The sequence below is a fragment of the Octopus sinensis genome, linkage group LG18 (genome assembly GCF_006345805.1).
Source record: "Octopus sinensis linkage group LG18, ASM634580v1, whole genome shotgun sequence".
NCBI lineage: Eukaryota > Metazoa > Mollusca > Cephalopoda > Octopoda > Octopodidae > Octopus > Octopus sinensis.
In genome coordinates, this window is record NC_043014.1 from 47,792,145 (window position 1) to 47,819,678 (window position 27,534).

A 27,534-nucleotide genomic window follows, 5' to 3' on the forward strand; every position below is an offset into this window, starting at 1 on the left:
TTGATCTATTCCTTGCCTGAAATTGTTGGTTTTGTGTCAAAAATTGTAAACAATATTAATGTTTTAGTTTCCCCACTTCATCATAGCCATGTTTCTAATTCATCATAGCCATATTTCAAGATGTTGTTTTCTTGGATACTAAAGAGAAAAGCCCTAAACCTTAGAGAGACCCTAACCTTAAAGAGAGAGAAACAGAGACATGAATTTGTAATATATGACCATCACCACTGGTTTACCTACCTTGCCGACCAATTGGACAATCTCTGATAAATCTTCTTCTTCTTGTAGGATTTCTTTGCACTAGTAAAATAGAAAAATAAAAATTCAAGTTAGTGGTTACCTTTCTATAACACACAACATTGACACTATAACCACACATTCCACATTTATTAAGCAGCTTCATAAACCATTCACATCATGACACAAACAAACAAGCAACAGACAGACAGACAGATTACCTTTGTTCTTAAGGGCACAAATTCTGTGAAAGATTTGTCATAATATTCATCAAGGGCACGCATGTATTTGCTGTAACTGATGAGCCAGTTGATAGAAGGGAAATGTTTACGCTGGGCCAGTTTCTTATCTAAACCCCAGAAGACTTGTACAATACCAAGAGTGGCTGATGTGACGGGATCAGAGAAGTCTCCACCAGGAGGGGACACACTGCAATAGAAATACAAGGAGTTAAAGATTTATCATGTAAAACAGTATTGTAGATGTCAACTGGCCAGTTCCATATTTCACAGTTGGAACTGGGAAGACATCTCTTCTTTGATATCAATTTAGGCAATATTGTTGAAAATGTTTGTCATTCACAGGAAAAGATACTGGATTATCTCAATCTTTTCTGGTCACATTTCTAGTGCAAAAGTCTGTCTGTGTCAGTCCTTAAATCCTTAAAAATGTTTCGGCTTGAAAGCTGTGGCCATGCTAGGGCACCGCCGTCAATGTTGAAAATAATTAAGAATTTGGAGGGGATTGGTAAATTAACTAACTTCATTAATCAAGGCTTGGAAAATAACAAATGTTTTTTTACGAAAAAGGTTTTAAATTTAAATACAAACATTATAAAAAGAGAACGCTTTGTATCTTAGAGCTAGACAAGGTTTCTGATAGATCAGTACCAAAACAGATAAACACAATTTGTGTTACTTCACAAATATTTTTTGATTAAATTATAATGACAACTCATTCTGGTAGTATGACCTCCAGGAAGGACATGCATAACAACTGTTGTGGTTGTGTGACTTCTTGTAAGGACAGATATAACAACTGTTGTGGTTAACTCTATTCAGTCTGAAATTGTGAAGATAGGACAACCCTATCACTGTTTTGTGTTTCAAGCCTATAGATAGGTAGGTAGTAATTGACTGTGCCATGGTATCTCTCAGAGACGTAATAAACAATGAAGTAAATGTCATCTGTACCATAAAGTGACATTTCAAATTGATGCAATTATTGTGACCAAAGGTGTAGAGGTAAACATTACTTCTAGATGTCTACTGAAGCATGCGGAGTACCTTAATAGGGTGTGTAGGGTACCCCAATAGTGTAGAGTATCCGAATAGTGTGTGTTGAATACTCCTAATATAGTGTTTAGAGTAACACCAAAAGAGCATGTACAGTACCTAGCTATAGTGTATAAAATACTCTGTTAGTATGTGCAGGATACTCTGATCTGCTAGGGTGTGTTGTATGCAGTCAAGGTGTTTAGTGCGGCCCACTGTGCGGTTTAGTATACTCTTTTTTTCAACTAAGGTATCATAAAACAAAGATAGTAAACAGTGATACTCACGCCCCAACAATACTGACACTGCCCTCACGAGCTGGATTACCGAGACATTTCACCCGACCAGCACGTTCGTAGAAGGAAGCCAGTCGAGCGCCAAGATAGGCAGGATAACCGGAATCTGCAGGCATCTCAGCCAAACGTCCAGAAATTTCTCTCAGAGCTTCAGCCCATCGAGATGTGGAATCAGCCATCATAGATACGTTATAACCCATGTCACGGAAATATTCAGACAGGGTGATGCCTGAAAATGATGGAATGTAAAGTAGGTTTATTAGAGAAATGGCAATAACAAGTATTTGATTTATAGTGAAATACAGAACATTAAGAACTCCTACCAACCACAGTGGAAACAAATAAGACAAAATCAACAAAAGTACTCTCAGTAAGAGTGTATACACTAAAAACATATTACAGTGTAATGTTAGATGTGACATAACAGATCACGACTTTATACACACACACATATACACACTCATATATATATATATATATATATATATATATATATAAGCACCATCCAAATGTGGCTGATGCCAGTGCTCCCTGACTGGTACCCGTGCCAGTGGCACATAAAAAGCACCGTCCGAACACAATCAATGCCAGGGTCGCCTGACTGGCTCCTGTGCCAATGACACGTAAAAAGCACTAACCGAATGTGCTGGTGGCACATACAAAGCACCCACTACACTCTCAGAGGGGTTGGTGTTAGGAAGGGCATCCAGCTGTAGAAACATTGCCAGATCAGATTAGAGCCTGGTGCAGCCACTGGTTTTCTAGACCTCAGTCAAACCGTCCAACCCATGCCATCATGGAAAAAGGACGTTAAACAATGATGATGATGATGATGATACAAAGACAGACAGACAGATATTATAAAGTTGCCACATTTATTTATTTATCTATTTATAATTGTCACCATGATCTGGCAGAATCGTTAGCACACGAGACAAAATGCTTAGCAGTATTCCATCCATCTTTATGCTCAGAGTTCACATTCTGCAAGACTGACTTTTTGCCCTTCATCACTTCGGGGTCGATAAAATAAGTACCCCTTCCCCCAAAATCGCTGACCTTGTGCCAAAATTTGAAATCATTATTATTGTTGTTGAGATGCATGGCTTAGTGGTTAAGGTGTTACACTCAGTATCATAAGATCATAGTTTCAATTCTGGGACAGAGTGATGTGTTGTGTTCTTGACCAAAACACTTCATTTCTCACTACTCCAGTCCACTCAGCTGACAAAAGAGAGTAATCCTGCGATGGACTGACACCCTGTCCAAAAGGGAAATATATACATCACAGAATCCAGAAAACTGGCCATATGACCCTATGGCTTGGGAAGGGCTTTTGGTCCTTTGATTATTATTAGTATTATAATAATTATCTATCTATTGCAGTGGTTTTCAACCAGGGTTCCGCCAGTACAGTCCAGGGGTTCCGCAAGAAGTTACAAAACTGCTAAAATCGGCAGTAATTTTTAATTCTCCTGTGCATAAGACTTATTAGATTATTGCACAGGGGTTCCTCGAGCCAGTGGAATGTTTCCTTGGGGTTCCGCTCCAGCAAAAAGTTTGAAAAGCACTGATCTATCGTATGGCGACAAGCTGGCAGAAGTATTAGCATGTTGGAGTAAATGCTTTGCAGTATTTGTTCCAGCGGTCTACATTCTGAGTTCAAATTCACCAGTGATCTTAGGCTTTCATCCTCCAGGGTTGATAAAAGGTGATATCTCTCCAGGAGTGGACATGTTTTCACAGAAGACTGGAAATAAAGGATACCTCTTCTATGACTGTGACATTGGTTTACAACTCTCACACAATGTCAAGACAACGAGGCACAAACACGTGAACACATATATACATAAATATTTACACACACATACACACACACATATATGTATTTCTTTACTACCCAGAAGGGGCTAAACACAGAGGGGACAAACAAGGACAGACATAGGTATTAAGTCGATTACATCGACCGCAGTGCGTAACTGGTACTTAATTTATCGACCCCGAAAGGATGAAAGGCAAAGTCGACCTCGGCGGAATTTGAACTCAGAACGTAACGGCAGACGAAATACGGCTATGCATTTCGCCTGGTGTGCTAACGATTCTGCCAGCTCACACACAGATATATGACAGGCTTCTTTCAGTTACTGTCAACCTGATAGTAGAAAACACTTGCCCAAGGTGCCATGCAGTGAGATTGAACCCAAAACCACATGGTCCAGGAAGTGAAATGCTTAAGCACACAGCCATGGTGTGTGTGTGTGTGTGTGACAGAACAGTGACAGAACAAAGATGTGTTAGGTATTATATCTATCTCATGTATGTACTAACTAAATTATACACACATGACACAAACACACCTATCAGTGAGAATACATAAAATGCAATCAGGATATAAGATACACGGGTGACGGGGAAGTTACCCATGTAGGTCTTCTGTATGAGAGAAAATAACCACTTAAGAGCTGGCTAACATAAAGGTGTGGGATGAAGACTTTTAATTAAAATACTTCCCTATAAAGCCATACATAATTTATAGTTTTAAATTCCAAGGTTGTCTCTTCTACCTTTCTTGAGCAGAGTTAATCATTAAACTAACGATCGTTTTTCCTTGTTAAAGGCGGAATTTTAATAAAATTTTGTTGACTAACTATATAATCTTTTATCTTTTACTTGTTTCAGTCACTGAACTGCAGCCATGCTGGGGCACCACTATGAAGAATTTCCATCATCATCATCATCATCATTGTTTAACGTCTGCTTTCCATACTGGCATGGGTTGGACGATTTGACTGAGGTCTGGCGAACCAGATGGCTGCACCACACTCCAATCTGATCTGGCAGAGTTTCTACAACTGGATGCCCTTCCTAAACCCAACCACTCAAAGAGTGTAGTGAGTGCTTTTATGTTCCACCAGCACGAGGATCAGTCTGGCGGTACTGGCAATGGCCACACTCAAATGGTGCTAAGAATTTTAGTTGAACAAATCGACCCCAGCACTTTTTTTTTTTAAAAGCCTGGTACTACTTATTCTATCAGTCTCTTTTACTGAATAGCTAAGTTATGACAATACAAACAAACCAACAGAAGATGTCAAGCAGTGGTATGGGACAACCACAAAGACACACACATAGATATATACATATATGACTAGCTTCTTTCAGTTTCCATCGACTAAATCCACTCACAGAGTTTTGGTTGACCCTGGGGCTATAGTAGAAGATACTTGCCCGAGGTGCCATGCAGTGGGACTGAAACTGGAACCACATGGTTGAGAAGCAAACTTCTTACCACACAGCCATGCCTGGATGGTTGGTATTAGCAAAGACACCCAGCTGAATAAATGTCAAAGCTGGTATAGAACTGGGCACAGCTCTCTGGCTCGTCTATTCTTGTCAAACTGTCCAACCCACGTCAGTATGGAAAAGGGAACATCATCATCATCCTCGTTTAACGTCCGTTTTCCATGCTAGCATGGGTTGGACAGTTCGACCGGGGATCTAGGAAGCCAGAAGGCTGCACCAGGCTCCAGTCTGATCTGGCAGTGTTTCTACAGCTGGATGTCCTTCCTAACGCCAACCACTCCGTGAGTGTAGTGGGTGCTTTTTACGTGCCAGGTGAGGCTGGCAACGGCCACGATCGGATTGATGCTTTTTACGTGCCACCGGCACGGAAGCCAGTCAAGGTGGCACTGGCATCAGCCACGTTCGGATGGTGCTTTTTACGTGCCACCGGCACGGAAGCCAGTCTAGTCTAGGAACATCAAATGATATATATATATATATATATATATATATATATATATATATATAGAGAGAGAGAGAGAGAGAGAGAGAGAGAGAGACAGACAGACAGACAGACAGACAGGTAGGTAGGTAGATATCATCATCATCATCATCCAGTGTTTTAAATCCGGGTTTGGTCCCCGTTAACGATATATTCTTTCAATATATTCTGCAGTACAGTATATCCGTGTAATAATCACATCAGCACTAACTGTTCCATTTGATAAGATCCACTCAACACACAGGGCTAGGCCAGATATTTCTTACGACAGATACAGTCAACACACCTGGCTACTTTTCTGTGGTCAGATAAGAATTGCGAGCTTCAAAACAGTTGCTATAGTAACAGCAGGTAAACACAATACATACATACCTGTGTAGATAGAGGCTTCACGAGCAGCTACAGGCATATTGGAGGTGTTAGCTACCAAAGCTGTTCTCTTCATAATACTCTCAGGATTTCCAGCAACTTCCATTGTCAACTACAATTAAAAGTCATCTTTAGTTAATACATTTCTACATTAGATTCTACATTAAAGATACTAATATAATCATATGTATCAATTGTGGTAGATATAGGTGTGTGCATAATTTTGCAAATGGGGTAAATAGAACTCAGTACATGAAACAGAATATGCTATATATATTGCTATTATTGTTATAGTTGGCACTCCGTCGGTTATGACGAGGGTTCCAGTTGATCCGATCAACGGAACAGCCTGCTCGTGAAATTAACGTGCAAGTGGCTGAGCACTCCACAGACACGTGTACCCTTAACGTAGTTCTCGGGGGAGATTCAGCGTGACACAGAGTGTGACAAGGCTGGCCCTTTGAAATACAAGTATAGCACAAACAGGAAGAGCGAGAGAAAGTTGTGGTGAAAGAGTACAGCAGGGCTCGCCGCCACCCCCTGCCGGAGCCTCATGGAGCTTTAGGTGTTTTCGCTCAATAAACATTCACAATGCCCGGCCTGGGAATCAAAACCGCGGTCCTATGACCACAAGTCCATTGCCCTAACCACTGGGCCATTATTGTTATATATATATATATGTGTGTGGAGGCGCAATGGCCCAGTGGTTAGGGCAGCAGACTCGCGGTTGTAGGATCGCGGTTTTGATTCCCAGGCCGGGCATTGTGAGTGTTTATTGAGCGAAAACACCTAAAGCTCCATGAGGCTCCGGCAGGGGGTGGTGGCGGTCCCTGCTGTACTCTTTCGCCACAACTTTCTCTCACTCTTTCTTCTGTTGGCCTGCTCACTTAGCCAGTTGGGTGGCGTCATTTGAAGGCTAAAACAATGCGAAGCGCATTGTGACCAGCGATGTGTAGCAACATCTGATAGCCTGGTCGATCACAGTGATCACGGTGATATATATATATATATATATATATATATATATGCTATTACCGTTGTCTTTGTTGTTATTATTATTATTACCATCATTATTATTGGCCATGAACCTATGAGTGACTCAAGGGCTTAGAGTTTCACAATACTGCACTTACTTCAACTGTGATGGTAGTGTGTGTGTGTGTGTGTGTGTAACATACACAAACAGAATCATGACTAACTTACAAGTGAAAATGACTCAGTGGCAAAAACCATGCTTTTGCTAATTGCTTTCATAGTGACAAGCAGATATAAGCCCTCTCTCAACTTTCCTACCCCTTGACCCAACACAACATCACAGATGTGACGAGTGGAAGGAGAGAGGGCTGGCTGCCACACCAGTCAGCTGGTACTAAATTCTGAGCTGCGTAGGCAGGAGCAATGAGAAATGAAGTGCCTTGCTCAAAGACACAACAGGCTGCCTGGTCCAAGAATTGAACCCATGACTATAAGAGCAACACCCTAACTACTAGGCCATGCTTTCATTCATTCATACACACACACACACATATAACTTAGCTGGCATTCTGTTGATTATGACGACAAGTGTTCTAGCTGACCTAATCAACAGAACAGCCTGCTCATGAAATTACTGTGCAAGTGACTGACCACTCCACAAGCACATGTATCTCTAACGTGGTTCTTAGGGAGATTCAGCATGACACAGAATGTAACAGGTCTGACCCCTTTCGAATTACAGGTAAAACTCATTTTTGCCAGCTGAGTGGACTGAAGGAAAATGCCACCTGGAATCGAACTTACAACCTTACAATCACGAGTTAAATACCCTAATCACTAAGCATTATGTGCCATCATCATCATTTAACGCCTGCCTGCCATGCTGGCATGGATGGGATGCTTTGACAGGAGCTGGCCAGGCTGAAGCTTGCACCAGACTTCTGTAACTGTTTCGGCAGGATTTTTGCAGCTGGATGCCCTTCCTAACACCAACTACTCAGCAGAGTGGACTTAGTGCTTCATCATCATCATCATCATCATCGTTTAACGTCTACTTTCCATGCTAGCATGGGTTGGATGGTTCGACCGGGGATGTGGGAAGCCAGAAGGCTGCACGAGGCTCCAGTCTTATCTGGCAATGTTTCTACAGCTGGATGCCCTTCCTAATGCCAACCACTCCGTGAGTGTAGTGGGTGCTTTTTACGTGCCAGGCGAGGCTGGCAGCGGCCACGGTCGGATTGGTGCATTTTACTTGCCAACGGCACGGAAGCCAGTCGAGGCGGCACTGTCATCGGCCAAGATTTGGATGGTGCTTTTTACGTGCCACCGGCATATACATATATGTTATTTGAACTGTGGTAGAGATCATCATAATTTCACATAACCTGCTTTCCATGTCTTGCCTGAGTTGAAGATGGGATGATAGGATTAGTAACTATTTAGAAATGTTGTAATGATTGAAACAATTAGACAAGATTCTAACTAATTGCCACAGCTGTCAATTGGATTTAGGGACATTAATTGTGGCCCTTGAAATATTTGCAGAACTATCCCCACCATTACTGGCCAAAATCACTGCTACTACTACTACTACTACTACTACTACAACACTTAGTAATAAAAATAGTAGTGTTTTTGAGAAATGATTGAGAAGTGAGGAGTTATAAATCGGTCATATCAAAATAAAAGGATCAAAGAAGACCCTTCTTTCATGTAAGGGCATTGTCAACTAATGTTTCTCTTGCAATTATGAAATTAGGGAAACAATGAAATGAAAGATTCCTATCCTCTGTAATCTCTCTCAACTACTTCCATTTAATGAACACCTTACAGACAAGTAACAAAAGGGAAATGGTGAAACCTAGGTATCTGAAACCAAGCCCCCTTGACATGCTAGACCAGTGCTTTTCAAACTTTTTGCTGGAGCGGAACCCCAAGGAAACATTCCACTGACTCGAGGAACCCCTGTGCAATAATTTAATAGTCTTATGCACACATATCTGCACAGGAGAATTAAAAATTACTGCCGATTTTAGCAGTTTTGTAACTTCTTGCGGAACCCCTGGACTGTACTGGCGGAACCCTAAGGTTCCGAGGAACCCTGGTTGAAAACCACTGTGCTAGACATATCAAACTAGCTCCCACAAATTACATTTGTCTCGACAGGAAGCTTATTGGATTACTCAGTCCTAGACAAAGAGGAAAAATAATGACATGAAAGCACAATGGTCGTAGCAGGAATGCCATTGGGCACAGGACCTGTTTGATGAGAGATAAATTAAGGGTGAAACAACAACAACAACAACAACAAAGACATGTGTTGGAGTAGTTACCTTGGGGAAATCTCGCAATACTTCAGACATTTCATTACCACGTTCACCACAACCAACATAAATGATAACATCACTGTTTGAGAATTTGGAAAGGGACTGTGAGATGACAGTCTTACCACAACCAAAGGCCCCAGGAATAGCAGTCGTACCTCCTTGGACACAGCTGCAATAAAGAACATGGATTTTAAAATAAACATTACACATATTTAATACAGTGATATCAAGATATAGAAAGACGGCCATAGACAGATAAGGGGTCCCGAACAACCAGCTGATTGGGGATCAGTCATTGATGTTACATTTTATTCATGACCCCAATTTACTAGAGTTCTCTACTATCAAAAAGGAATTAATATTTTGTTAACTGGGAGTGATAAGCTTAACATAAACCCTGACATTCCGTATTACTGCTATAACAGGTATAAGTTAAATGTCATCTCTGCTAGATTCCCAATAAAGCAGTAATGAACAACATACGCAGAAAACAGAAGATGCAGTAGATTCTGTTCATTAGTTTGCCTACAATCATTACTCTTGAGCTGTATGTGCAACTGTTTCTATTTTTGTTCAGGAGCCCAGGTAGAGAATAAAGTTAGGCATAGAGGCCCTGGTGTGAGAGGGTTAAACATTGGCAAAAGCTACCTGCAATAGACTTGTGAAGGGCATGGCACAGACCCTTACTCCAGAATAAACCATAACAGAATAAACAAATAGGCGCAGGAGTGGCTGTGTGGTAAGTAGCTTGTTTACCAACCACATGGTTCCGGGTTCAGTCCCACTGCGTGGCACCTTGGGCAAGTGTCTTCTACTATATCCCCGGGCCGACCAAAGCCTTGTGAGTGGATTTGGTAGACGGAAACTGAAAGAAGCCCGTCGTATATATTTATATATATATATATATATATATATATATATGTGTGTGTGTATGTTTGTGTGTCTGTGTTTGTGCCCCTAGCATTGCTTGACAACAGATGCTGGTGTGTTTACGTCCCCGTCACTTAGCGGTTTGGCAAAAGAGACCGATAGAATAAGTACTGGGCTTACAAAAGAATAAGTCCCGGGGTCGATTTGCTTGACTAAAGGCGGTGCTCCAGCATGGCCGCAGTCAAATGACTGAAACAGGTAAAAGAGAGTAAAGAGAAACACAACAGCAAAGGAATTAAGCACCAACACCATAGATCTTCAAGATTTTGAAAATAGTCTTTATTTTTTTTTCTCTAAATATTGAAGATCCATGGTGTTGGTGCTTAACTATTTTTCCTTCTGTATGTGTATTGTCCAACTATTTCGTTATGGTTTACTCCTGGGGAAAGGGGTGTGCCTCATTGTTCCCAGTTCTTTGCACACTGAAACCACTGAGTTGTGGTAAGTATTGTTTATTCAGGACACAAATGGCAACGCTACCAAAGAGGTGTCAATGCAAAGATATGCTGAGGCAAAGACAAACACACACATGCACACATATGAAAAGGAGCTGTGACATTGCCTCCACAGGCCATCCAAGATCTGATAAGATGATAGCAAAAACTCTTTGAATAGGCTATGCAAACTGATCTTTGAACACTGAATCCGGTCCAAATACCCAGTAACTGGGTTTGGCTTGGACAATACACAAGATTACTTATTTATACAAGATTCAGATATTTACCTTTCTATATTAGCCATTTTCTCAACTCTCATCCACCTTTCAATAAATCCACTTGAAGAGAGTAACTTCCTCTCCACTCCACCTTCCATGTCAAGGGAAATTTATAAACAAGAATCAATGAGGGCTCAACTGAAGAGGAAACTGTCTGTCCCCAGGCCTTTCAACCTTATTCTCCACACAACTTCTTTTGCTATAGCCATCAGATAGGGAATTGGAGGCAATCATCCCAATGGTCTTGGCTGATAGTCAAATCCATCTCACATGCAATAGCAGCTGTTTGACATAACTTCACACGGCAGCAACACCCTAAACACAATGGCTGTAGTAGTAAACTCTGAACTTATGACTATGCAGTCAGTAGTCCAGCACTTTAAGCAATGTTCCCCCAAATACAAGGAAATAGGAATGACTCACGGGAACAGAGCATCTAATACACGCTGTCCGGTTAATAGTGGATAGTTGGCTGCAAGTTTATCTGCAGTTGGTCTAAGTTGTCTGACAGGCCACACTTGTAACATGGTATATTTTGTCTTCTCTCCGTCAAATTCAGTTTCCAATACAACATCCTGAAAAGAGATGAAACCTACTATCAACATACATCCCCTTCAATATTAAATTAAAAAGCAATCAACATATCAATTAAACAAATGTCTGCTACATATTTTTCTTCAGATTTCAAAGACCTTTCATCATCTTCGTCATCATCATTGTTTAACGTCCGCTTTCCATGCTAGCATGGGTTGGATGGTTCGACCGGGGTCTGGGAAGCCAGGAGGCTGCACCAGGCTCCAGTCTGATCTGGCAGTGTTTCTACAGCTGAATGCCCTTCCTAATGCCAACCACTGCGTGAGTGTAGTGGGTGCTTTTTATGTGCCAGGCGAGGCTGGCAACGGCCACAATTGGTTGGTGCTTTTTACGTGCCACCGGTACGGAAGCCAGTCAAGGCGGCGCTGGCATCGGCCACGTTCAGATGGTGCATTTTACATGCCACCGGCACAGGTATCACAACTACAATTTCCATTTGATCTAAAGTATAAACAAATTTTTATGATAATGAATTCTTACTGAGATTTGGTATTTTAGAATGAAGTTGAGATATGCATGCCTTCTTTAAAGATCCCAGTGAAACAAGTGAAGTGGTTCCTAAATGGCCTTGAACCTAGATTATGGGGTCAAATACAACTCCCTGGAATTTGCTGTCAAATACTTTGGAACAGAGATTCTCACAAAGGCATGAACCTTCAGATTTCTGGAGTGAGAGCAATGGAAGATTGCAATGATGATGTCTTTCCCAAGAGCTTTACAGAGAGAAATGAAGTAATTCTAACAAGGATGTAGAATCTTAGCTCACTAGAATTTATAAGCCCATGATATTAGCTGATATGTAGAAACATAGAAGAAATAATGAGAAAGTAGTGATGCAAAATGCCTTATATATAGATTACCGAAGTACTGAAGATGTTATTGTCTACAGTGAAACAGTTTATAATAAGCTAAATGAATTGAGATTGTGAAGATAAAGTAATAAAGTCCGATACTTACACTGCAGTCATACATACCAGGCTCAGCAATATAAGTCACCTTGCCTTTTGAACGTGGAGGTAACATGAGTTTATGTTTGATCAATATATTTTCATATATGACACCATAGATGTCACCACCTGTCACATGACTTCCAAACTGTAAGAGAAAGAAAGTAGCATTATTCATCAATTAACAAAGTGATTTATTTAAATCTAGAAAAAAATTATAAGATGTTGTAGTGGTATAATACTATCACGGATGGTGCCACTGAGGTTAGGTTGCACAACATGCCTCCTCTTTGTAGCTATTTACAGCAGAGAATGCAAACCTTGTCTCTTATCTCAGCTATATTGACACAGCAAATTGTACAAGCTGTATCTCACACACCTACATCAGTATACCACACAAATTCAGGGACACACACACACACACACATCAACATTACTGTGTCACACACACATGTCTAGTGACACACCCACATCCAGTTACACCGAAATCCAATAACTCACACATAATTGCTACAACCCCGTGCAGCCACAGTCCCTTCCATACCCCACCCACACATCATCAGAGATGACCTACCTTGACGTTTTGAGGTTCAAACTCCCACTTCTTGGAACGATCCAATGCAGGAGTATTGACACCTTTCGGAATGTAGATACTGTCGGTCAGATCAGAGATGTCCTCCAATGGACGTTGAATACCTAGAAAAGATTAGCAACAATTAGTAAAAAGTGGAAACTGGAATCCATTTTCGACATCTATTGTGATTTCAGATAAATGAAGATGAGAGCAGGGAGAACACTTTAATGAGGATGAAAATTCCCTACCTAGAATAGGGGTGAAGATGGAGTGGGGGGAGGACATGATACAGAGTGGAGTGAGGGCATGGAGGTTCACTATTGAGATTGAATTAAAGATAATATTCCCAATAAAGTTGATGCACACTCTCAGAACATTTCATCAAAGAACATTTTACTTATTTAGGAACCAAGAGATAGGATTCTGTATCATCCCAGAAGCATTACATCATGTGTACCTATTTCTTTACTACCCACAAGAGGCTAAACACAGAGGGGACAAACAAGGACAGACAGACGGATTAAGTCGATTACATCGACCCCAGTGCGTAACTGGTACTTATTTAATTGACCCCGAAAGGATGAAAGGCAAAGTCGACCTCGGCGGAATTTGAACTCAGAACGTAATGGCAGATGAAATACCGCTAAGCATTTCACTCGGCGTGCTAACGTTTCTGCCAGCTCACCACCTTGTACCATCACGTAAGCACTACATCTTATACCAACTAATCACAAAAGATATCACTGGGACATTAACCTAAATGTATTTAGCAATACATCAATGATGCAACATTCCACAGTGCACAGCACTATGTAAAATTAAAGTGCCACATGACCCATGCCACACAGCAGTAATGCACTGACATAGAATATACAGTTTCAATAAAATCTCTGCTATGATTATCAAACCAGTAATGGTATGCCACCCACTGTAGATGTACCACAGCAGTTATGGTACCTTATACACTATAGATGTACCATAGCAGGTAGTGGATGAACAAGCAAGACTAAATGTTGAGGTATCTTTGTTGTCATTTCTCCAGACACCTATTGTCCCAGATATATCCCATTCGTGAGAATTTTAAATGCTTCAGATGTTTCCATGCAGCAGTTGTTTTAAACATTCTAGAACTTAATCTCAGCTTAAACTAAGCCAGTGAATAAACAGGAAAAAAAACCAGGTGTACAGCAGTTTTTTACAAAATATATTGGCTATTTCACAAAAGTGGTTTAAACAGAAGAAAAACATTTTTTTAAAATTATATATTTCAAGAAATCTCTGAGATTTCTGTACACAATGTATGAAAAAATAATCAATTTTCTAATGACAGTATCTAAGGTAAGTTTTGTTGACAGAATACTTTAGAAATGTTTGTCAAAGTAGGTGTGCGCTAGAAGCAATAATCCAACTGACCTTTCTAAAATTACAACTGCATACTCTAACAACTGAAGGAATTTTTTGATCTTATCTAAATTCAATTTTTACAGTTTAACTATGAGTAAACAAAATAAATATTTTAATGATTTTTTAAATATTTTTTTTATTTTTGTGTTGCAGCAAACATGGAAATAATGCTTAAAACAAAGTGAAAGATAATCAGGAATTTTTTAAATAAACAATTTTCTAGATGTTCAGTTGTGAAGTAAAAAAGTGTCATATGACAGATTCTATTTACTAAAACTGCACTCACAGTAAGAATAAAGGGAATTCTAGGACAGCTTTTATTAGCATAAAGAAAAGAAGTCACAACGTTCTAGCTCTTCTATTTCATGAATTGGGTGAACTTGAGAAGAATGAGGGCAAATTTAGTAAGAAGTAGGGACAAAATTGAGGAGTGTGAAATGATGAAAACAAGGCAAATTTAACAATAAGACAAAATTGGTGACAAAATGTAAAATATAAGTTGGCTTTGATAGAAATGAAATTCTTAGATATTTCACATACACACACATGCACACAAATACACACACATATAGTTTATTTAGGCTGTTATTTAGTAACAGTGGCCTGCTAACTTGGAGTTTCTGCAATGTGATGCTGGTTCCTCAAACAGGCAGAGATAGGATATATTTCTTTATTGCCCACAAGGGGCTAAACATAGAGGGGACAAACAAGGACAGACAAATGGATTAAATCGATTACATCGACCCCAGTGCGTAACTGGTACTTAATTTATCGACCCCGAAGGGATGAAAGGCAAAGTCGACCTTGGCGGAATTTGAACTCAGAACGTAGCGACAGACGAAATACCGCTAAGCATTTTGCCCGGTGTGCTAACGTTTCTGCCAGCTCGCTGCAGAGATAGGATAATGGATAAAGACACATCATTGTGACACTGGAGAGTCAGGACCAAAGCCACCCAACCAGCATTATAGGTCCCCAGGCAAATCAACAAACAGGATCCTTTAGTATTTATTTATTTATTGACAGCAAGCCACAAAATACATAGATCAGAATTTGGACCCTAGACCCATGAGGCCCCTGGGCAACTGCCCAGTGTACCCTTGCCTTAAGACAGCCCTGACTGGGACAGATGACAGGCGAAGAAAGAAACAGAGGGTAAGGGGGGGTGTTAGCAAGTGCACACATGCACACAGGCAGAGCACGCCAAAACAGAAAAGAAAAATGAGGTTGGTAATGTGGAAATATCTATTACAAACAGTTTGCATAGTTAAACAACTGAATCAGATACCAATGAAATCTTTACAATAATCCAACATATTACTGTGGGTGATAAGGTCAACTTGTATCCTATGTGAAGACAACATGTCTACCACTCACCTACAAAAAGGTGGTGGATGGTTCAACTTCATCTAAAAAACAGTGTAGGTCTGGATAATTCAAGTTACAAGTTTTGTTGGAGTTCTAAGTTTAAATCCAGCCAATAAATCCAGAATGGTTATCATATAAATGATAACCGTTTGGATAATAGTTAATATATTACCAGGAATGCTACATAATATTCGATCACCCACCTAGCATCATTATAGACCTCAACACTATATTGAGTACATCTACCAAGAAAGGCTGGTAGCTTCCCCAGAAAGCTCTCCATTCACTACAAACTGGATTAATACCTTATTGTCACATAGGATATCTCTTACACAGGGGTTTCCCCATTACCACCCACATCACTCACCATACTAGCAACCAACTACTACCATCACCACCATCACTACTAGCCACAAGTAAAGACATGTTAATATAATACATTGTATTAAGGTGGAAAGCTGGTAGAATGCTTAATGGCTTTTCAGTCATCTTCATATCCTGAGTTCAAATTCCGCCGGGATCGACTTTATTTTTCATCCTTTTGGGGTCAATAAAATAAATATCAGTTGAGTATTGGGGCCAATGCAATCAACTTATCCACCTCACCAAAATTGCTGACCTTGTGCTAAAATCTGAAATCAAATATAATACAGTGTATTGTGAAAATCTGAATATAAATATCTCACCATCAAAAATGCTGCCCATAATTCCTGGTCCCAGTTCAACTGAAAGGGGTTTACCTGTTCTCAAAACAGGATCCCCTACAGTTACACCAGCTTTAGTAATGTTAAGGAATATACATTTAAATATACACACAATGGCAGGGAAGGCATTGGACTACTGACTATATAAATGTAAATGCAAACCATACCAAAGCAGTTGTGTTTACTGGATAAGAAAGGCACACGATTATGCTGGCTACATTCTGATTGACATTTGTACGCACTATCATACAGAATATACATGTACACACACATAAACACACACACGCACACTATATACATACATACATATATGCATACCTGAAACAAGATTTTTTATTGATTGTTAGAAAATTTTAATAATAATGAACTTATTGTATACAGTGGTTAGGTGCACTACAACTCATCAGGAAATGTAGCCAAAAGTAAATGCAAAGTACATAGAATAATGCACAGTGCATGCATAAGGAATAGTGCATGAGCCCTTTAAAAAGAAAAGAAAGAAGTAGTGTCAGTATCAAATATTTTTTCAAATTATTTTTAAATAAATAAATATAATACATACATCCATACATTGTATGTGTGTGCATGTATGCATGCATGTGTATATGCATGCATACACACACACACACACACACATGCATTGAAACATGAGAAAAAACACTCATAAAAGGATACAAGTGTCTTCGTAGACTTGTATAGTAGCCATGTCTCCTTCCAGTCGAATAATCTCTCCAACCAGTTCGCTATGGCCAACACGAACCAGTTCGTACATAGCTGCTCCAGACATGTCCTGGGCTGTAACCACTGAAAAATATAAAAAAAAAGAACAGCTATAGGAACAGTTGATATAAATGGGGGAGAACACAAATACACACACGCACGTGTGCGTGCGTCTCAGTTTCCTGCCTGAAGATGAAGACAGGACTCTGGAACCCTTGTACCTTCAGAGAAAAGACCCTGTTCAATATGCAGAAAAGGAGTCGGGATAAACTCCATATGCTGCACCCAATGTACGCTATGAACACTCATGATGATGATCGCAAAGTAATGACTACTTTCCCGAACATCATTTGTGGTTATGTGACTTCTGATCACTATGTAGTCCGATTCTGTAGAGACAGATACGTCCGCAGGTGGAGCATGCAAAGCCTTGCAGCTGTTGACTTCCAGGGTTCTTGCATGTGCTGCCAGGCACAGTATGCCACATCAATCTGCAGTAGATCTTCTTGGAGTTTGGTGGTGCCAGTCTTGCATGTTCACACCAGTTAGTGTGATCTGCAGCCATTGATTCGAGACTGTCGGGAGGGATAAGACACTTTTTCAGCATTGCCTTCAGGTGATCTTTAAAGCACTTGTGCTGGCCACCGACAGAGCATCTTCTATCTTCAAGTTTGCCGTATACAACAAGGTGAGGCAATCAATTTGAAGGCATTCGAATGACATGCTCTGTCCTTCTGAGTTGGCAATTAGCAATTGTTACCTCCAATGGCTGGCTGTTTGTTCAGCCACGTATCTCAGCTTGAGGGACACTGTTCCACCAGTGTAAGCCAAGGAGTTGTTGAAGGCGAGAAATATGAAACTGTTCAAGCATCTTGATATGATGCTGGTAGGGCATCCAAGACTCGCAGCCATATAGCACAACTGAGACACAAACAGCATTGTAGACAGCCACTCTTGTTCTAATGTTGATGTTTTTGTTGAGAAGGACGCGAGTACTCGGTCAATCAAATGCAGCAGAGGCAAGACCAATGAACACACCAGATGTAGTGATTCAAAGGGAGACATTCAGAGAACATAAGTTTCATCTGCAACAGATGCACTGGATAGTACATACAATGCGCACACCAGAAACATACTCCCTTAAATGCACAGATGGCTCCCTAGTAGTTGATAGCTTTTGTTACCTGAGAGGTATAATTAGCAAGGGAGGTGGTTGCTCTTGAAGTATAGTAGCCAGAGTAAAAACAGGCTGGAGAAAGTTCAGGAATCTACTATCACTGCTAACAACAAAGACTTTTTCCCTAAGAGTGAAAGGCAGATTGTATGACACTTGTGTTAGAGCTACAATGCTGCATAGTAGTGAGACAAGGGCTTTAAATGGAAAGAAATGAAGCAAGCTACTGAGACATGGGCGTTAAATGGAAAAAAAGGAAGCAAGCAAAATCCATTGGATACTCTTTACTCTTTTACTCATTTCAGTCATTTGACTGCGGCCATGCTGGAGCACCGCCTTTAGTCGATCAAATTGACCCCATGACTTATTTGTTGTAAGCCTAGTACTTATTCTATCGGTCTCTTTTGCCGAACCGCTAAGTTACACGGACCTAAACATACCAGCATCAGTTGTCAAGCGATGTTGGGGCAACAAACACAAACACACATCTACATATACACAATGGGCTTCTTTCAGTTTCCATCTACCAAATCCACTCACAAGGCTTTGGTCAGCCCGAGGCTATAGTAGAAGACACTTGCCCAAAGTGCCACGCAATAGGACTGAACCCAGGACCATGTGGTTGGTAAGCAAGCTACTTACCACACAGCCGCTCCTGCGCCTATGTGCAATGTAAGTGTACATGAAAGACTTGGTACAAAAGTGCTGAGAGAAAAACTAGGCATAAGAGAAAACAGACGTAGTGTATACGAAAGGCATTTGTGCTGATATTGATATGTGATGCGTGTGGATAAGGACAGCTGTCTGAAAGAAGTGCTGATCACTTTACGAGAATGGAGCTTGTGAAAGAAGGAGACCCATGGAGACATTGGACAAAGGAGTGAAGGCTGATCTTAGGATCTCAAACCTCATTGCAGTGATGACAAAAGACCAGGATGATTGGTGATAAGTAGATAAGTAGTTCTTGAAATCTGCTCATCTTGGCAAAACAGAGCTCCGATAGAGCTGGATGGGGGGGGGGGGGGGGGGGCTTCAGTCAATTTTGTCCCTCCTCAAGATACCCCTACTACCCATCATTTCTATAACAGTAGTTCTCCCTTGATAGCACTTACTTTCCTTACAACCCTGAACCATTTCACCTGTTATCTGCCCATCATCCATTAATGCTATTCTCTCGACTGACACTTTCATTGATCACCACCCTCCTACTGAGCCACCAAATCATCTCTCCTCTTCCCCCCCCTCCACACATATCTCAAGCTCCTCATGCATTATGCTGCCTGCCTTTTTTCCCCCACCCATTCCTGCATCCTATCCAACATCATCCTTCTCTTGTTCATCTTCTCTCTACAGTTTCATCATTAATATTCTGCTGTCCCACACTGTTAGTCATCTCCAACTCCAAACAGCATCTCATCTAAGCTGATTCTTATCCTAATTAATTGCAATCAGACTCTTCCTGTTACTTTCCTAACTTGGTCCATTAGTTTGATATTCAGTAGTTGCTTCTTTCTAGAGCAACTCCTTTCTTCTTGCAGCAGTTAAGATATTAGTCATTGTATGACATCATCATCGTTTAATGTCCGTTCTCCATGCTAACATGGGTTGGACGGTTCGACCGGGGATCTGGGAAGCCAGGAGGCTGCACCAGGCTCCAGTCTGATCTGGCAATGTTTCTACAGCTGGATGCCCTTCCTAATGCCAACCACTGTGTGAGTGTAGTGGGTGCTTTTTACGTGCCACCTGCACAGGTGCCAGGCAAGGCTAGCAATGGCCACGATCGGATTAGTGCATTTTACGTGCCACCGGCACGGAAGCCAGTCTAGGCGGCGCTGGCATCGGCCACGTTCAGATGGTGCTTTTACGTGCCACCGTCTCAGGGAACACAACTGCAGTTTCCATTGATTTTGATGTTGGTGTACTTGACTCAATGGATCTCCTCAAGCACAGGGTCGAAATGGTGTTTCTTCACTTGCCACCTGCACTGGAGTCAGTCCAGCGGTCTACCCACAAGGGGATAAACACAGAGGGGACAAACAAGGACAGACAAACGGATTAAGTCAATTATATCGACCCCAGTGTGTAACTGGTACTTAATTTATCGACCCCGAAAGGATGAAAGGCAAAGTCGACCTCGGCAGAATTTGAAATATCTGCCTATATTACTTGGTTAACTATATAGACATGTATGCATGTATGTGTGTGTGTATATATATATATATAATATATATATATATATATATATATATATAAGCATCTATCAGTGCTTACATTAACTAGGATAAACTTATGTTCTCCTTATGTCAAAGCTTGTTATTCACCAAAGATCAATAAGTACCAAATATGTCCTGGGAGAGGATGGGGTCAATATGAGTGACTAAAACCCAACACAGTTGCAATGCAATGACTGACACTAGTAAAATAATAATAATAAAGGCACAAGGCCTAAAATTTTGGAAGAGTGGACTAATCGATTACATCAACTCCAGTACTCAGCTGGTACTTAATTTATTGACCCCAAAAATATGAAAGGCAAAGTCAAACTCGGTGGAGTCTGAACTCAGAACGTAAAGACAGACAAGATACCACTAAGCAATTTGCTCGGCAAGCTAACAATTCTGCCAACTTGCCACCTTAATAATAATAATAATAATAATAATAATAATAATAATATATATCGTTAGCCACTACACACATTTTTTTCTCTCCTTGTTTTCTGTGTCCCTTTCTGTAGAAGAGCGTAGGCTCGAAACGTAAAAGACTTTTTCTATTCCTGAGCGTTATACTAATACATCTGTTTGTTTTGTACACCACCTGTCTTCGTCTTCTGTTTTTTTCATAAACTCTCCCTATATATATATATATATATATATATATTTATATATATAAACACACACACACACACACACACACACACAATTTTGGGGATTGTTTTACATCTTTCTGTTCACATGAGTGAGATGGTTTACTTATTGAAGGGATAAAGGCACTATCCACTTGACTGTGAAATTGGAGATGAGCCCCTGTTTGTTCAGTCAGACACATTGGATTAAGTAGTATAAGATGCTTTGCCAAGAGACAACAGATTGCCTGAGGTCAAATTTGAACTTGGACAGTTCAACTTCACCACCATTGTACCTCATGTTTAACCCTTTCGTTACCAACCCGGCTGAAACCGGCTCTAGCTCTGAATACAAATGTCTTGTTTTCATAAGTTTTTAATTAAAATCTTCCACCAAACCTTAGCCACAATTTATGTTCCTAACACTAGCTGAATTATGACTAAGTTATTTTACTAAATTCTTTGTTATATTTAAAATTAATTGAAAGGAACACAGAACATCTCAAAATAAATACGGTAATGAAAGGGTTAAACAACAGTAAAATACTACTTCATAGTATTACTAATAGCTGCCCTATTGACTGCTACTTTATTACAATATACTATAAGGCTAACATACTATAAATTGTGTAATATGGTATAGGACTGTATTATTACAAGGCTGGAGGCGCAATGGCCCAGTGGTTAGGGCAGCGGACTTGCGGTCGTAGGATCGCGGTTTCGATTCCCAGACCGGGCGTTGTGAGTGTTTATTGAGCGAAAACACCTAAAGCTTCGCGAGGCTCCGGCAGTGGGTGGTGGCAATCCCTGCTGTACTCTTTTGCCACAACTTTCTCTCACTCTTACTTCCTGTTTCAGTTGTACCTGTATTTCAAAGGGCCGGCCTTGTCACTCTCTGTGTCACGCTGAATATCCCCGAGAACTACATTAAGCGTACACGTGTCTGTGGAGTGCTCAGCCACTTACACGTTAATTTCACGAGCAAGCTGTTCCGTTGATCGGATCAACCGAAACCCTCATCGTCGTAACCGACGGAGTGCTTCCAAAAAAAAATTACAAGGCTAGCATGGATGGCTATTACAAAATGTACAACAGGGTTACCATTGATGCTGATTGCTTAATATATTGCAGAGCTAACATTAGCTATAACCGGCTAAAATATAGCAAAGGGTTAACTGTGACAGATCTAGTTATCAAAGATAGGGCTAACACCAGTATTGTTGTCTAATTAGGTCAACGACAACTGTTATCAAATTAGGTCAACAGTCACTGTTCTACTGTTGGTAATATTGGGCTAACATGTGACTGTTTGCGTAAGGTGACTATACTGTATTCTGTTGTCTCTCGGGTTAACAGTTTACATATTCCATTATCGTACATTACAGGAAAGTAATGGGAAAACCGTAGGAGTGGTTGAAATAGCAAAGAGTTTGTTGGAAATATTATGAAGACGATCCTCAAACATATTTATATCCTGTTAACTTTTTATGTTGAAGCAAACAACACTTGTTTGTATGACCCTAACACTAAGGTTCAGCAACTAACAAATACTGTCTGGAATTTTGATTTTTAACAATAAAATCTGTTGTCAGTGAACTAATTTTGCAGTGGCTGGTAAAACTGTTTAACAACTACTACTATTATCATCACTACTACACAGAATTTAAATAAATCAAGGAAAAACAAGTGGATTTTTTTTTTATATAAAAATAACACTTTTTCTCAAATTCTATTTAGATTTTAATAACGTTGTTTTCTCCCAAATTACATTTAGATTTAGTTTTTGCCTAAACAAATAACTACTTTTAAGTAAAAAGATACATTATATATATATATATCATATTATATTAAATTAGAGATAAAACCACTATTAGGCAAATCAAACAGTGAAAACCATAAGCCAATACATAAAATTAATTTAAATAATTTAAACTTATAAATTTTAAATATATATATACAAATATATATATATATATGTATGTATGTATATTTTTATATTTATATATAATTTTATTTATTAATTAATTAATTAATTTTTTTTTTTAATATAAATATCAAAATAAATATCAAAAGTTTAATAAAAGATAAAGAGAGTATATATATATATATATATATATATATATATATATATATATATATATATATATATATATATAACGACCTCGAACCCACAAGAGTAAACAAGAGAGACAGAGAAAGGCAGAAACAAGGAAAATGCCACTTATATTTGAACACCATACAAATATTCTTTTAAAAAAACTTTTCTTTTAATTTTTCTAAATTTAATTATTTAATTGTTAGTTGAAAAGGTCTCAATGACTGAAACCGGTACTGAAATGTTCTTTATAAAATTATTTTAGCATTTTCTATCCCGACTTGTTTTTACATATATGTGTGTGATATGCACATATATATACAAGGAGAATGTGTAAGAGACACACAAAAGAGATGGCACTTCTTGTTCATTTTCATGCATATGTCCCCAATGCTTTAGCAATAAAAATAAACAGGAATATTTGGATAGTTACCTTAATAATTTAACATAAAATATGTAGATTAGGTAACACTGACACTATAACAGATCACTGTTGCCACTGCCAACCACCACCTCCACTACATTCACCATCATCATCCTTGTATAACTAAAAAGACACTTTACACTCAACAAGATCTTAACATACATCTTTGTCCTAAACATCAACCTCTATCCCACAGACATATTGCGTCTCCTCTCTCTACTTTTTTTACTGCTTCTATCATGGCCTCTGCTCCACACAGTTAACCGATCTTGTTTCCTCCATTCTGTCATGTCTAACTTACTTGTCCCTTCTTCTCTTGTCACCCATATTCTGTTCATACTCCACCCTATGTTTACACTTATCAATATACCCAGTCCTTCCTTCTAAGAATATCAACCACTACACCTACACCCTGCACATATTTTCCAGTGGTTGTTGACTTGAAACAGTTCGAGCAGGACATTAACAGCAATCTTACTGGTCTTGAGAAGAGTCTGTGATGCCCCACTTCTTTCTCACCAAACCAACAGGGGAAATGTGTGGGCATAGCTGTATGGTTTAGGGGTTTGCTTTCCAATCACAAGGTTTCAGTTTCAGTCCCATTACATGACACTTTGGGCACATGTCTTTTACTATAGCCCCAGGCTGACCAAAGCTTTGTGAGTAGATTTGGTAGACAGAACTTGAAAGAAGCCCTTCGCATGCACATGTGTGTGTATATTTATGTATGTTTGTGCATATGTATGTGTATGTATATAGTTGTGTCTTCTTTTCTTGACACCACATGATAGTTGTAAAGGAGTTACACCATCATACAAGCAGTGTCATCCATTTCCAATATTCTGTGAAAATATGTCTGACTTTGGGGAAATATCATTTTGCTTAGAAACAGTTAAGAGTGACAACAAGAAGGTCATATGGTCATAGAAAAACTACTTTAATTAAGGCAGCAAGCTGGCAGAAACGTTAGTGCGCTAGGCAAAATGCTTAGCGGTATTTCATCTGCCATTACATTCTGAGTTCAAATTTCACCGAGGTTGACTTTGTCTTTCATCCTTTCGAGATCAATTAAATAAGTATCAGTTATGCACTGGAGTCGATGTAATCGACTTAATCCCTTTGTTTGTCCCCTCTATGTTTAGCCCCTTGTGGGTAATGAAGAAATAAGAAGATCTCTTTCAATAAACTCTGTCCAACCAGTGCAAGCATAGAAAAGTGGATGTTAAACAGATTGTGATATCAATACCTCTATTGTTGACATTTTAAAGTTTCATTAATGTTAAAAGTAGGCATTATTATGACAGTCGATTGTTATAACAGTTGTTATAAGCTTCTAGCTTCTATCATTGTTTAAATTACTTTTACTAACATAGAAATTCTTTAATTTAGTAAATGATGTTTCAGAGTGTATAATTGTTGCTAATGACATTAATTCACTCCTGCTGGTCCTTAGAATAAAACCACCTCTCTGTCCACTCAAATACTCCCTCCACTTAGTTAAGAGGTTCTTTTTTTCTTTTTCTTGCTCTTTCCTATCTTGCAAGTTACTTGGCAATCACTAGTGCTGGTAGTACAAAAAAAAAAGCACTTAGTACACACTTTAAAGGAAGGGCATCTAAAAAACCATGCCAAAGCTGGCTGAGAGCATGTGACCCTGTAACTCACCAAATCCTGTCAAACCATCTGACCCACAACACGGAAAATGAACAGGTGATGAGGATTCTAAATCTGGATGATTGCAAATGAAATCTAATACAGTGACACCTTGCAGCACGAGTTTAATTCGTTCCATGACCAAGCTTGTTTTACAAGTTACAAATCAATTTTCCCCGTTGAAATTAGTTAAAATATAATTAATCCATTCCAACCCCAACCCCAAAATCCTTTTTTATGGGTTTTTAAAACAATAAAGGTGCAGTTATAAGGAAAATGACAATTATAAAAACATAATAAAAGAGAATGCAAAAGAAACATGTAAACTGGTTTTAGTAATTTAATTACCTTAATGATGGGATGATGTGTATGTAAGGAAGACAACGAAGCAGAGAGGAGGAGGAGGATTGTTTGGAAGGAGAATCCCCTTCCATTAAGATTTCAGGAAGAACAGTTTCTGACGTTTTCTCTCTCACTTCATTTAATTTAGGCTTTTTGGACGCATTTTCTACACTTTTCACACTTGCAGGTCATTTCATTAGAAACGTATCAAGAAGTTTGCTTTTTCCTGCCTTTCAGAATGTTATGAAAATACACCAGAGGAATAGAATCAAATAATGCAGCTGCACGACCTGTAAATACTTTTTCAGGATGATACTTTTTTACAAATTCAGAAACATACTGCCTCTTGGCCAACACTGCCTTTATGTCACTTGTAGATATAAGACTTCTCTGCTGTCCTCCTCTGAGAAACCAATCTCTTCTACTGCATCCAAATGCTGCTGCTCCTGAAGCTGCAAGAGTTCATCTGTCATCAGTTCATCTGAATGTTCTTTGATGAGATCATTTATATCCCATCATCAACCTTGAGGCCAATGGACTTGCCAAGAGACACTATCTCCTCGACTACAGGTGTCTCAAACTCAAACCCCTCGAAGTCTCTTCCGGATATGCAGTCAGGCCACAGTTTCCTCCATGCAGAATTCAAGTGTTCTCCTCATTACACCCTACCAGGCCATATTGATGATTTTTAGGCAGTTAACAATGTTGTGGTGCTCCTTCCAAAACTCACAAATGATTACATTTGTATTTTTGGTGACTTCAAAGCAATGACAAAACAGAGGTTTGGTGTACAATTTCTTAAAATTAGAAATCACCTGTCAGTCCATGGACTGCAAGAAAAAGGTGGTATTGCATGAATTTAAATTCATCCATGATATCATCTTCAAAGTTAGGAGGGTGAGCAGGAGCACTGTCAAGGATGAAGAGAGCCTTGAAAAGAAGATTGTTCTCCAGAAGGTACTTTTCACTGCTGGTCCGAAGATAAGGTTGACCCACTTGGTGAAGAATTGCCTAGTAAGCTAGGCTTTAACGCTTGCCCTTCACATGATCTACAGTTCTTCAGGATTTTGTGTGACTTGAATGCTCATGGGTTTTTGAAATGGCAGACAAGGAGCGGCTTAATATTCAAGTCTCCACTCGCATTGGCACAAAGGGCAAGACTTTGCATATCTTTCATAGGTTTGTGGCCTGGCATTTTTTTCTCTGCGGTTATGAAGGTTCTTCTGAGCATTTTATTCCCCCAAAAAGGCCAGTTTCACCAATACCTGCTGTGCAATGTACCCTTTGGCTGTGATGAGCTGTCAGAATTCATGCATGAAATCCTCAGCTGCCTTTGTGTCAGAACAGGCTCCTCCTCCATACCTGACGATGCTATGAACACCAGTCCTCTTCCTGAAATTATCAAACCAGTCGTGACCAGCCTTAAATGCATCTGCTGATGTCTTCTCTGTCGATGTTCCAGTAGATCCCCATACAGATCATTTAGTGAAGAATGATCCCAAGATTTTTAGCATCTCAGAAGAGATGAGAAAGATCAAGATGAGTGCCAATATGAGGTGCTTGAAAAGACTTATCCACCACAGCAAAGCTGAGATTCTGGAACTACAATGCATAAATGCACTAAGCTCCTTACCCAATTTGTCTCTGTCAAGCCTTCGCACTCCCTCATCTCCCTACCACTCATCCCTCCATGACTCTCCTAACTACTGCAGTATTCTGCAACAGTATTTAAATGTGAGCAGAACTACATATGTCATCACCTTTTTCTGTACTACCAATTATCCCT

At 39.6% G+C, this 27,534-nt stretch overlaps 1 protein-coding gene across 4 annotated transcripts in view; it reads right to left on the bottom strand.

The window, feature by feature from the left end:
* Nucleotides 1-27,534, bottom strand: part of LOC115221352 (V-type proton ATPase catalytic subunit A) — a 54,543-nt gene that overhangs the window by 2,753 nt on the left and 24,256 nt on the right. For all 4 annotated transcript variants that reach the window (XM_029791529.2, XM_036511004.1, XM_036511005.1 and 1 more), the window contains 10 exons: nt 17,174-17,302; nt 16,481-16,570; nt 13,023-13,144; nt 12,459-12,596; nt 11,331-11,482; nt 9,269-9,431; nt 5,964-6,072; nt 1,799-2,036; nt 459-666; nt 241-300 (listed from right to left, as the gene is read on the bottom strand). In XM_029791529.2, the coding sequence (XP_029647389.1) occupies nt 241-300; nt 459-666; nt 1,799-2,036; nt 5,964-6,072; nt 9,269-9,431; nt 11,331-11,482; nt 12,459-12,596; nt 13,023-13,144; nt 16,481-16,570; nt 17,174-17,302 (1,409 nt within the window). The remainder of the gene's footprint in view (nt 1-240; nt 301-458; nt 667-1,798; nt 2,037-5,963; nt 6,073-9,268; nt 9,432-11,330; nt 11,483-12,458; nt 12,597-13,022; nt 13,145-16,480; nt 16,571-17,173; nt 17,303-27,534) is intronic.